Here is an 11,679-nt window from a genome sequence, read left to right as displayed (position 1 = left end):
AATAGTATGTGGTAATTGTATGTTTTTAGTGTTCTTAAGCTTGTTTCATGTGGGGGGGGGGGGGGGGTGCGGATTGGGGGAAACGTTTTCTAATCTCTTACTTTGACAGAGATGTGATTTTTTTCCGTATCGTATCTCCGTCCACACTGTGGCCTAACATCGACATCGGAGCACCAACCGCGGGGGAGCCTGCGGACTTTAACATCGTGGAGCTCGCGGTCTCTGGTTATGAATGTTGGAGACCGACTTCGGGAGCTCCTAGCCGCGGGAGCTTCGATCGCCCTGACGTGGGAGCTTCAATCACCCCGACAGATGTTTCGACTGCCCCGAGAATAAAGAGGAAGAATTTAGTTTGGACTTTATTGCTTTCCATCACAGTGAGGAATGTGGGGAATCCGCTGTGGTGGATGTTTATGTTAACTTTTATGTAGTTGTGTGTCTTGATGCTTTTATTTTAGAGTGACTGTATGGTAATTCACATATTACTGTACCTTAATTGGTACACGTGACAATAAAGGACCTTTGAAACCGTTGACTGATCTATCTCTCCTGCCTAACCCCATTCTCTTGCCTTCTCCCCATAACCCCCAACACCCGTATAATTCAAGAATCTATCTATCTCTGCCTTAAAAATATCCACTGACTTGGTCTCCACGGCCTTCTGTGGCAAAGAATTCCACAGATTCACCACCTCCTGCTGTGGGATTCTCAGGTGAAATGCCCAGATTGAATCTGTACTGCAAAATGAGTAATCATAATCATACTTTATTAGCCAAGTATGTTTTGCAACATACGAATAATTTGATTTGCCATACAATCCTACCGTTAAAAAGCAACAAAGCACACAAAATACATTTTAACATGAACATAGTGCATGTGCTGCTTACTCTTAGTGTGTATTGCCCACTCGTATTTCAGATTACAGCCCATGAATTTCCAACAATGATCTCAGTCCAGCAAGGTTTAGAGTTTGGCTCCATCCAGTTCCTAATCTAGTGATAACGTCACATTCCCAGATGACACCCAGCCCTGTCATCCAGTCTTGTAGGGCGATAACATCATCCAACAAATGTTCCTCCATCGTTGGCACAAAATGAACGCAAGTTGTTGTTGGCTCAGGCGAGACGAATGGCAGTAGTGTGGATACATGTTAGACCATAATCTCGGACGGTGTCAATCAGCGTTTGTGAGGCATAGTTTCACAACATTCAATTCAAGGCACTGTGAAGAAACAGAAAGTTAACGTTGACCTAGCTATCTAAAACGCACAAATGAACCGTGTCAAAGGTTGAAGGCAGCCCGCAAGATTCGATTCACATCTAATTCGCCCTGTCTCTACACGTAGCATAGCAACGTGCAATAACCAAAAAAAAAACCCACAGTCGGCGAACACAACTCGGCGCCGTTACCTAGTTCCGTGCAATGCACAGAATTCCAGTGGAGGGGGGAGTTTCTTTTTATATATACAAGAGACAAGAGAAGCAAGTTTCACTTCTCAAAATTCCAGTTGATCGTCCGGGTTTTTTTTTTCCGCTCCCCGCATTAAAAGTGCATGAAATGTTTATGCTATGTATTAATAGTGGTTTAATGTTCACAGTGGTTTGCTGTAATGGTGCCCGTGTGCGTTGAAAGGGGGGAGGGGGGGTTTATAAGTAAAAAGGTCTGTTAGTAATGTGATCGCTTGTTTGCGTAACAATCACTTTAAACCGGGGGCCGCGACAAAGTGTCTAGACGCACACGTGATCGACCGCGCCAATGCGCAGCCAAACCAAGGGCTTGTAAATTTCAACCCTTGTGTCAGTTTCAGCCAGGAGTCCGGAGCTCGCAGAAAATCCACAGGCGGATTGGAGTAGGAGCTGCAAGCGGCGACAACAACTCTCCGGGTTATCTTTTTTTTTTCCTTCTTCTCCCAACCCCACCTCGGATGATTTAAAAAAATATATATATCAATGTATAAAGAAAAAGGGATTAAGTTAGTAGTGGGAAAGCGACAACCAGGAGCACGTTCAAGTCGAGCTGAAGAGAGAGAGAAGGCAGGAACATATTAAACCAAAAAAAAAGAGACACTGCCTGTATATCCGTGAACGCGGAAAGGAAGACGGGAGAACGAAGGAAGAAAACGATCTTCACAGTCATTTAAAGAGCCTTGCCGGCGGATTAAGGGTTTGGATTAATCTATCCAAAAACCAAGGAAGGAACAAGGGAACGCTTGGTTTACGTTTCAATGGATACATATTCTTGGTTACATTTTTTCTACTTTATATCGGTGGGTTACAATGCATGATTGTATCTTTGGGGAGCCGCACTAACCCATCTCCCCATTTATATATATTTAATTGCAGCATTGTTTAAACCATTTTTTTTTCCGGATCTTTTATTTTTTAAATCCTTAAAAAAAAAAACAAGGGGGTGGCGTATGCTACGGATTCGTGCGGCTGTTACTGTGTTGTTGCCATCGGGAACAGGCTGGATTCATGTTTTGCGGGTATGTTTTTGCTGTACCTGGCTGGATTTTAGCAGATTTCTCTCTGGCGGAGCTTCTTCTCGCATGTTCAGGACGAAACGATCGGGTCTTGTCCGGCGACTTTGGAGAAGCCGTGCGTTGGGAGAAGCAGACGGGCAGACGGATAACGAGGGCGATGCAAACCGGGGAGGAGGAGGGGGGGGAGGAGGAGGCGGCAGCAGCAGCGGTGGCAGCAGTAGCGGTGGCTGCTGCGGGGGCAAAGGGGCGAAATACACAACCTCCGACCCCGAATTGAAAACCCTTACTCACTCGCTGCTGAAAAAACTGAAGGAGAAGCAGTTGGAATTATTGCTGCAAGCGGTGGATAGTAAAGGGGGAGCCCGAACCGGCTGCCTCCTCTTGCCCAGGATGATCGAACCTAAACTCAGCAAACAAACTTACTCCCTACCGGTACTGATCTGCAAAGTCTTCCGCTGGCCTGATCTAAGAAACTCTTCGGAACTGAAAAGACTCTATTGCTGTGAATCATACGGAACCAACAACCCGGATTCCGTCTGTTGTAACCCACACCACCTTAGCAGACTCTGTGAATTCGGTAAGAAATGCATGACATACTTCATTATTTTATGTTTTAAACGAACATCAATTGGGCTGCGTTTTTAAGGTTCTTGGCCGTTTCACGACTTCCCCACTCGTTTGAATATTGCAATCACCTGGCCCACCTTTTATGGAGCAGGGAAGATGTTGCAGCAATGATAATTTTAATTTTTAATTCGACACAATAACCTCCAGTCCTTTACAAGCTTATTCCGAGCCAGTTTTATGTACACCACTGAAACATGCCCTTTTTAAAAAAAAGAACACTGGGTTTTATTCATCTTACGCTCAATATGATTTAAGAAGTTTGTATTTGTCTCCTGATGGTTTCCATTTAAAATCGCTATTTTAAATAATATATTTTGCTGACAATCTAATGTGATACACTATTAAGAATTAATTCCCAGGGAACCGACTTTAAAAGAGTAATGTGGTCACAAACTAGTTCAGGCAGAGTTTGTAAAAAGATTTGGATCACTCTGTCCGCAGATTAAAAATTGCCATAAAACCAAACGTTACTGGGATCTGAGTTGAAAGTGTAAATTATTACACGCAGGCAGAGGTATAGGAGTGGGGTCATCGTTAAAATGTTTTAATGTCTCCAGTATTTCTTGGAATTAACTGAATGTCAAGAATTATTGTTTAAATTCGCATTCCTTTGAGGACGGAAGTCATTTCAAACATCCTATAAATCGCGTTATATATATCAATCAAGTAGATAAAAGTTTTTAAATGACAAGAGAGAAAAAAAAAGTTGTCTGTAAGACTTGTCGCCCCGGTAAATGGGTGATTTTCCAGTTAGATGGCGCGGTGAGATTCTCAGGCCGTCTGATTCAGTAGTAATTTCCAGAGTAGAAGTGTTTTACGTGAGCCAAGGAGGGGCGATTAGACACACAAGTTGCATATCAGTGAGACTGGCGCCAGGCTGACTCTTTTGTTTATGTGACTGTTAACTATCAAGGCGATCGCCGCCTTTGCTGTTCTGCCTCCAGCACCCAGAGTTAAGACAAACAGTTTACGAAAGAATGCCGGCTCTCCTGCCAGTGTTATCATAAGTTTCTATCTCTTCTCATGGCTTTGCCCTTTTCTCTTTTATTTTTATGTTTCCAGAGTCACCCCCGCCTCCCTATTCCAAATTCCCAATGGACTCGCTCAAACAGTCTGGTAAGTCTTGTGCTCGTTATTTATGATTTATGTCTTTTTCTGCATTTTTAATATAGGCTCCACTCCCAGAAACCCCGAATTTGTAACAGTGTACACATATACTTGTGGAAAAGAGTTGTAACGATGTCTTTAACAAGACTGTAGCGGGTATTTCCATGAGGTTAAATCCTGGGGAAACGGGCGAGTGTAGTGTAGACGATGTTATTCGCAGTTCCCGCTGGGAGCAGAATTGGTAGAAAATCGAACCGGCAGGATTGTTGATATGGTCAGGTGATCATTGGGGGGGGGGGGGGGGGGGGGGGGGGGGGGGGGGGAGATTTGTTCTTATCGTGGCAATAGAATCAATTTACATCTTACGGTAAAATAGCATAATAAATGCACTTTGTACAGCTTAAGGCAAGACACCAAGCATGGGTTTCACTCTGGCTGCATGAAACAACTATAGGATTGATTACACGTGGAAAAGATTATCACCCTCTATGTATGGGAAAAAAAGCAGTGGATCGCATTTGATATGCGAGTTATTAGGTTCAACCCATATCATTCCTGGGTTTGGTCAAGTTACTGCCTGTCACATCTCAGGGCCACCATCTACACCATGATCGTCTTCTCAGCACATCCACAGCCTATACAACAAATAAGTTGTTGCTATAACCAGACTGATCTTCTGCACAGCAAGCTCGCACAGGCTGTGATGGGACAATGACCAAGTGTTCAGTTTTAATGATATTTAATTGGTAACTCAATGGATCTCAATATTATTATTTTTTTTTGCCTCCTGGAAGGGTGCTTTGAAGATGATACAGAATAATTTTATTAGAACAGTGAATTAGAGGGTATAAACTATAAGGAGAAGTTGGAGAAACTTGGATTGTTTTCTCTGGTGTGTGGGAGATAAAGTAGAGCCCTGATGAAAGTATATAAAATTATAAAAGGCATTGATAGGGTAGACATGGAACTGTCAAAGACCAGAGGACATAGCTTGAAGGTTAGAGGGGGAAAGTTGTAACGGGCAAGTTATTTACACAGAGAGTGAGTAGTAAGTGTCTGGAATGTGCTGCCAGTGCTGGTGGTGGGTTTACGAGGCTTTAGATAGGTAGACAAAATGTGTAGGAAGGGACTGCAGATGCTAGTTTAAACGGAAGATAGACACAAAAAGCTGGAGTAACACAGCAGGTCAGACAGTATCTCTGGAGAAAAGGAATGGGTGCCCTTTTGGGTCGAGGCGTCACCCATTCCTTTTCTCCAGAGATGCTGCCTGACCCGCTGAGTTACTCCAGCTTTTTGTGTCTTATCTTCTATTAGATAGGCACATGGATATGTAGATAATGGAGCAATATGAATCGCATACAGTCAAAAAAGATTAGTTTAACTTGGCATCATGCTCAGCACAATCATCGTGGGCTGAAGGGCCTGTTAATGTACTGTAAAGTTCTATGTCTAATCCAGGATCTCTGCAGCTATTTGCACTGATTCACTGTTATACTAGCTGAGGAAACTGACTTTATAGAGATTGGTATCTAGTCTTCTCATTCTATATGATGCAGTACTTTTAATGTCTTGACTTTTCGTTAAGAACAACCCAACTGTATAGGTGTGGGCTCTTTGGTCTACCTGTGTTCTTGCTCTACCTTTGGTGTGCAGCTAAACTGGGCTTCAGCTGGGAGTCGCCTGCAACACACAACAGATTAATCAAATGAGAAGATAGACACAAAATGCTGGAGTAACTCAGTGAGTCAGGCAGCATCTCTGGAGAGAAGGAAGCGGTGACGATTTAGGTCGAGACCCTTGATGAGAGTTGGTATTGAGCAACAACATTCATGAGAAAGCTTAGAGTATTTCTGTGTATGGGGAAAACCAATGAAGGTTTACAGTTATGAATCTTCGAAGGGCCGAATGGCCTACTCCTGCACCTAATTTCTATGTCTCTATGTTAATCTTGTGTTCTATTCTCAATAGGGAACACCCCTAGACCTTTTATGATTTCTCAGTTTAGGCATTATTTTCAAGGTATGACCTGTCCAAACTCTTCTTTGTGGAGTGTGCGAGAACGGATCTTGAGAAGAGATTGTACGAGTCAAATTTTGTACTTGGGTGTGTGGAATTGCACACATCTTAATGCTCCAGCGCCCTGCTCCACATCGCGCCCACCCATGAAAGCCATATTCATCAACCCCATGGGCTGCCATCTTGAGAGGAACATTTGTACTCTGAATAACATTACTCAAGTGGCCGGCGTCAGTGAGTTCTGACTTGTTGGGAGCACATTGGTTCTTTGACATGAGTTCAGTCGCAGCAACACAGGGTAGAGAGCACAGCAATGTTTTGTTCGTCGCCAGGGTTGGACAAGGAAATGATGCGGTTGTCTGAAGTAAGCCGCCTTGTGGCACACAGTGCTCTGCATTAGAGCAGAGAAGCAGGAATGTTGACTGTGATATTCCTTTGGGTGAGGTGGGCCGAGATGCATGTCTGTGGAAATGGGTCAATAATGATTTTAAACACGGGAATTATTTTTTAAGTTGCAAGCTGCGGCTCTGTGGCAGCACTCTCAACCTCTGAGTCAGAAGCTTGTGGATTGGAGATCCATTCCAGAGAATTGAGCACAGAATCCAAACTGACATTCCAGTGTCATGCCAGGCTAACTGCTGCACCATCAAACGCTGCTCTATTTGGAATAGTGTTATGCCAGAAAGCTCCCTGGTGTCTGGCAAATATTAATCCCTTCAACCAACACTCATTGCAGTTTGGGAGACCTGCCTGCATGAAAATTGGTTGTGGTGGTGATGATATGTTTGAGTGGCTCCAAAGAGACTCGGGGGATCTTGTTATGAAAGGTGCTCTATAAATGTAATATTTACGTATTACCTTTGAAATACATTTACTTTTCTAATTAAATAGAGTCATGAAGCCACTAGTTCATCGGATGCTTGACTTTCCATTCAACACACCCATCTTCTGAAGCATCTCATACTGGTGTGCAAGTGCATGGGTGTTCATCACTAGCTTGTTTGTGCCTTGCCTAAAAAGCCTGCCTTTCATGTCTGCTGTCCCCTCTGTCTTGCCTGAGCAAAGTCGGGAGCCAAGATCTCATCTCCCATGCAGACCGACTTTTATTTCACACTTGTGGTCTGGAGATTGAACAAGCTATCATTCAGGAAAGGTGTCTCCTATCTCATCTTTTCACCTGCTATCCCAATGAAACACTGATTCTTGCCCAATCGTTGAAAGAAAAACATGAAAATTCTGGAATAACTCAGCAGGTCAGGCAGCTTTTCTGGAGGACATGGGTATGTGACGTTTCGGTATGGGCCCTTCTCAGGCTTTCCTAATTGTGTTACAGCCAGCGTATTATGCTTCGAAGATTTGGTGACTTTGTATATAAGTCTGGATGCTCACTTGTCATTGCGTGCGTTTGAATTCATTGTATTTACGGATAGTGTATTTATGGATCTGAGGAGGTGCTGTCCCATATCTTCATTATTTATGGTCTGGATCAGGAAGTAGAGGATCCAATGGCAGATAGAAGTGCTGATTCCTGGGTCCATGAGTCTGGATGGGATTATGTAGTTGAATGTGGCGCTATAGTTGATAAAGAGGAGTCTCATGTAGACCATGTTGTCTAGGTATTTCGGAGATGAGTTTAGGGCCAGGGAGATAGCATCTTCTGTGGTCCTGTTGTGAAGTTGAGCAAAGTGCAGTGGATCAAGGTTGGCTGGGAGACTGGAGTTAATGCCACCATCACCAGTCTCTCAAAGTATTTCATGATGTTGGATGTCAGAATCACTTGATGGTAGTTATTAAGGCAAGCTACCTTACTTTTGTTTGGCACTGGGGATGATAGTGGACTTCTTGAATACATCATATGAGGACCTCGGTGTGGACTAGTGAGAGGTTAAAGATGTCAGCAAATACATCTGCACAGGACTTGAAGACACATCCAGGGACACCCAACAGGCCAGTTGGTTTCTGCAGATTCGCAAAGGAAGTTTTACAAAGGAAGTGTTTTAAGGAGTACAGCTCCTCCCCCAGGTTACAGCAGTTCCAGTCCTGAGAACTGTACACAACCCAAACCATTTGCATGTCTGAATTGGACCATGAACCAATTCCCCACCTGGCAGAGATGCCGGCAGTCCCACAGCAGCTCGTGTCCAACCCGCTGTTCTATCAAACGCTGGTGCTTGTTCTTGATATTTGCTGAGTTAGGTAAGGAGTAGCCTTTAGTGCTCTGATCTGCATCTTTTGAAGAAATGTCCTAACGTCAAACAAATAATAGTAAATTTGGAAACTGATAACAAAACTTGGCCCTTGTAGGGAAATAGACGAGCAGCGCCTGATGTGCCCCATTAGCTGAGTTGGAATAACTTCTTGCAAGTATTGACGTAAAGGCTAGTGTTATCTATGTAAACAGAGGGCCACAATCTGCAGCTGCTTTTATGGAAGGAACAGCCCAGTTACTTTTGGGAAGTATTGCCAACTTTGGCGTTTGGAATCTGAAGAAGAGGTTTCCTTGTGTCTTTTCATTCCCTCATTTTAGAGACGCTAACCATTCCCACAAGTCAAAGTGTCTGAATGTGATTTCCAAGGGGGGCCCCATTGTGGGTCACAATTGGGCACTTGCTCGTCTACTTTAATGTCTTGAATCCAATTTTTATTTTTAAGGGTTAACTGCTGCCACTGGTCAGCATCAAGTTGAGACGAACTAGCCAGAAAGATCCAACAGACATTTCATTGCTGCCTCTGTATCAGTAGGGTGGATTAAAATGGTTTACCCACTAAGATTGGTGCTCTTCCTCTGGTACATGGATAGGACAGGTTTGGAGGGATATGGATGAAACGCAGCAGGTGGGAAATGTTGGCCGGTGTGGGCAAGGGGTGGAACAATTAGTTGGGGCGTGAGCAAACACAAATTTATAATCTATATGCAAAAAATCTGCAATGTTGCAACCATTGTTGGATATGTGACTGCCCGCTTGGTCCCTTTGTTACCCACAAGGATGGCAGGCAGGTCTGACAGCTCATCTCATTTTCCTACTCTGTACTTGTGCAATCAACAGAGAAGATCACTCCTCAGAGAAGCATAAGAAATACCTCAGAACAGTTTAGGCTGTGAAATCTCCTGAGAAACTGCCTTTCAATAAACACAGACAGTGGATTGGATTGGGGGGGGGGGGGGGGGGGGCTAACACATGTTATCCCAAGATTTGAGCTTTCCCTAATATTTAATTTTTTTTTCGAGTGTTTTTTTTAAAGTTACTCTGATGTAGAGAACAGCAATAATCTCATATTGAATACGAGATATCTCGGGTTGTTAACAATCAAGCTGAGTTTGAGGGGAATTTGGATTCAATGCACTAAGAGGTTGTTGTAGGTGAAAAGTAGTTTTCGTCAATTTTTGTGGAGAGATTTTCAGCTGAAACCTGAAGATATCCGGCACATTATTTGAGTGCAATCGTCTGAATCAACAGACGTTTTAATAGCACAGAGAACAGAAGAGATGTGAAGAGACACACTACAATTGTGCTCAGTCTTAATATAGGCTTGGTCTTCCCAAATAACATACTGCTCTTAAGTTCTAATAAGTCGCCCAGTATTTGAGGTATTTCAATTTGGCTGGCTAGGAAATATCTTGGAGAAGAGCCAAAGAAAATGAGCCCACATCACTCCCTCACTATACAGTTCTTACGCTGAACTGTAGCACGAAAAACAAGGCAAACATTTTTTTTAGGAGATGGCTTTCATCAGCGAAATCAAAAGTGAAATACAGGAAAACGGAAGTAAATGTTAGCTTATTGAAGGATGAATGAATTCTGTGTTAGTTTACCAAACGCCTTTGCTGTACTTTCAGCAGAAACTGGCTTTTGTAGCATGACTCTGGGATGTGCTCCCCTTATGCAGTATTTCACCACCAACAATCTAACCTCTACAGTACAACTTTGCTGCCATATTTAAGTAAGCCTACGACTGATGCTTCAGACTGCAGAGAGGACATACTTTGGTACATGTCCGGATAAGCTGTGAGGGACATGAGCAGGTGGGTGCAGTGGGGCAGCGGTAGAGTTGCTGTCTTACTGCCCCAAAGACCTGGGTTTGATCCTGACTATGGGTGTTGTCTGTGTGGAGTTTGTACGTTCTCCCCGTGACCTGCATCAAAGAAGTACAGATTTGTTGGCTAATTGGCTTGGATTAAAACTAAATTGTAGTGTGTGTTGGATAGTGTTAGTGTGCAGGGATCGCTGGTCAGTGTGGACTCGGTGGGCCAAAGAGCCTCTTTTTGTGCTGTATCTCTAAATAAACTAAAACAAGATCATTCTTCTAATTGCTCAACTTCCCTACCGTTTTAAAGAGGCATTGTTCTTCCCACTAGCTGGTGAGCTTCTTGTTCACTAACGATGGTGAGATGCTGGGGAGAGGGGGGGTTACGATTCCATGTCCACTGGTATCTCCCTGATATCTTGTCGAAACGACTGCTCTTTATGTGCGAGTCTCGTCAATCAGTGGTGCTAAGCATCTTAACTACAGAGACCTCATAATTATTATATGTGACATTCAGGTTGAATGACTCAATTCGATGGCAGGAAATAAAATGTTATGACTTACTTTAATGTGTGTTTTTCCTTTTGCTTCCAGCAGATTTGCCAGACTCTGTGCCTCCCTCGACTGAAACTGGGGGAACTCATTATACGGCTCCTGGGGGGCTTTCAGGTAAGAGACACTGTAATATTCCCAGCCAGTTAATGACACTGATTCCTCTTGAGTGTTAAAACAGGATGTTTACAATTTTAAAAAAATAATAATAAAAAATCATTATTTAGTAAAAGGATTATTTGTGTGGGGGAAGCGTGTGGGGTGATTCCAGGGGACGTTCTTTATCCTTAATGGCTACTTCATTCTGGTGAAGTTCGGACCTGTCCCTGTCAATTCCCACCCAGGTTTGGAGGTCAAAGCCTCCTTAGAGCACGCAGACGGGAATACCAGAGTATTCAGTTAGCAGGTGTGCTATAATATTCTCAGTTGCATTATTGTGGTAAACTGTGGTATTCCGACTGCACAAGATGTACAGAAATTAGATCCATTTATGTGAAAATTGCACATGAGAAGCGGGCTGTTTTTTGAAGCATGCACCATTTCGTTCTGTGGTTCCACCAAGCAAGAAATTGGATCAGGCATGAGCTGTCATCATTCAGGAAATTATAAACATTTCTTAAAGCAAGGATGTCCCAGCTTTTTTTGTGACTTGCAGTTTGGTGTTCATGCTGTGTTCTTACTGTACTCAATCGGCACAATGGGAATGCCCAAAGTCCAATGTCTCGGCAATAGTATCTTTTGTCATGTATTCCTGTGTCCTAGAGTATTTTATCTTCTGCACATGCTGTAGCACAGTCGGCTTGGTGTGTAGTTTCCCATGGTAGTCATGGTGTTGCTATATATATATATATATATATATATATATATAT

General features: G+C 43.3%; 1 protein-coding gene and 1 long non-coding RNA gene across 3 annotated transcripts in view; one reads left to right on the top strand and one right to left on the bottom strand.

Moving 5' to 3' along the window:
* Positions 1-749: 749 nt before the first annotated feature.
* LOC129711456 (uncharacterized) lies at positions 750-2,642 on the bottom strand. The gene is made up of 2 exons (XR_008725852.1): positions 2,503-2,642; positions 750-1,221 (listed from the first exon to the last, which is right to left on the bottom strand). It is a non-coding gene; the product is annotated as an uncharacterized LOC129711456 (long non-coding RNA).
* smad7 (SMAD family member 7) overlaps positions 1,680-11,679 on the top strand; it is a 42,700-nt gene continuing 32,700 nt past the window's right edge. Inside the window, exons 1-3 of one of the 2 annotated variants that reach the window (XM_055659002.1) lie at positions 1,680-3,059; positions 4,172-4,225; positions 10,856-10,927. In XM_055659002.1, coding sequence (XP_055514977.1) covers positions 2,417-3,059; positions 4,172-4,225; positions 10,856-10,927 — 769 coding nt within the window. In that variant the 5' untranslated portion in view covers positions 1,680-2,416. Of the gene's footprint in view, positions 3,060-4,171; positions 4,226-10,852; positions 10,928-11,679 lie in introns of both variants that reach the window. The other variant, XM_055658930.1, reaches the window with a different exon arrangement.

This window comes from Leucoraja erinacea, chromosome 1 (genome assembly GCF_028641065.1).
Source record: "Leucoraja erinacea ecotype New England chromosome 1, Leri_hhj_1, whole genome shotgun sequence".
Taxonomy (NCBI): Eukaryota; Metazoa; Chordata; class Chondrichthyes; order Rajiformes; family Rajidae; genus Leucoraja; species Leucoraja erinaceus.
Note: the sequence above shows the minus strand (reverse complement) of the source record. Positions and strands in the feature narration are given on the sequence as shown.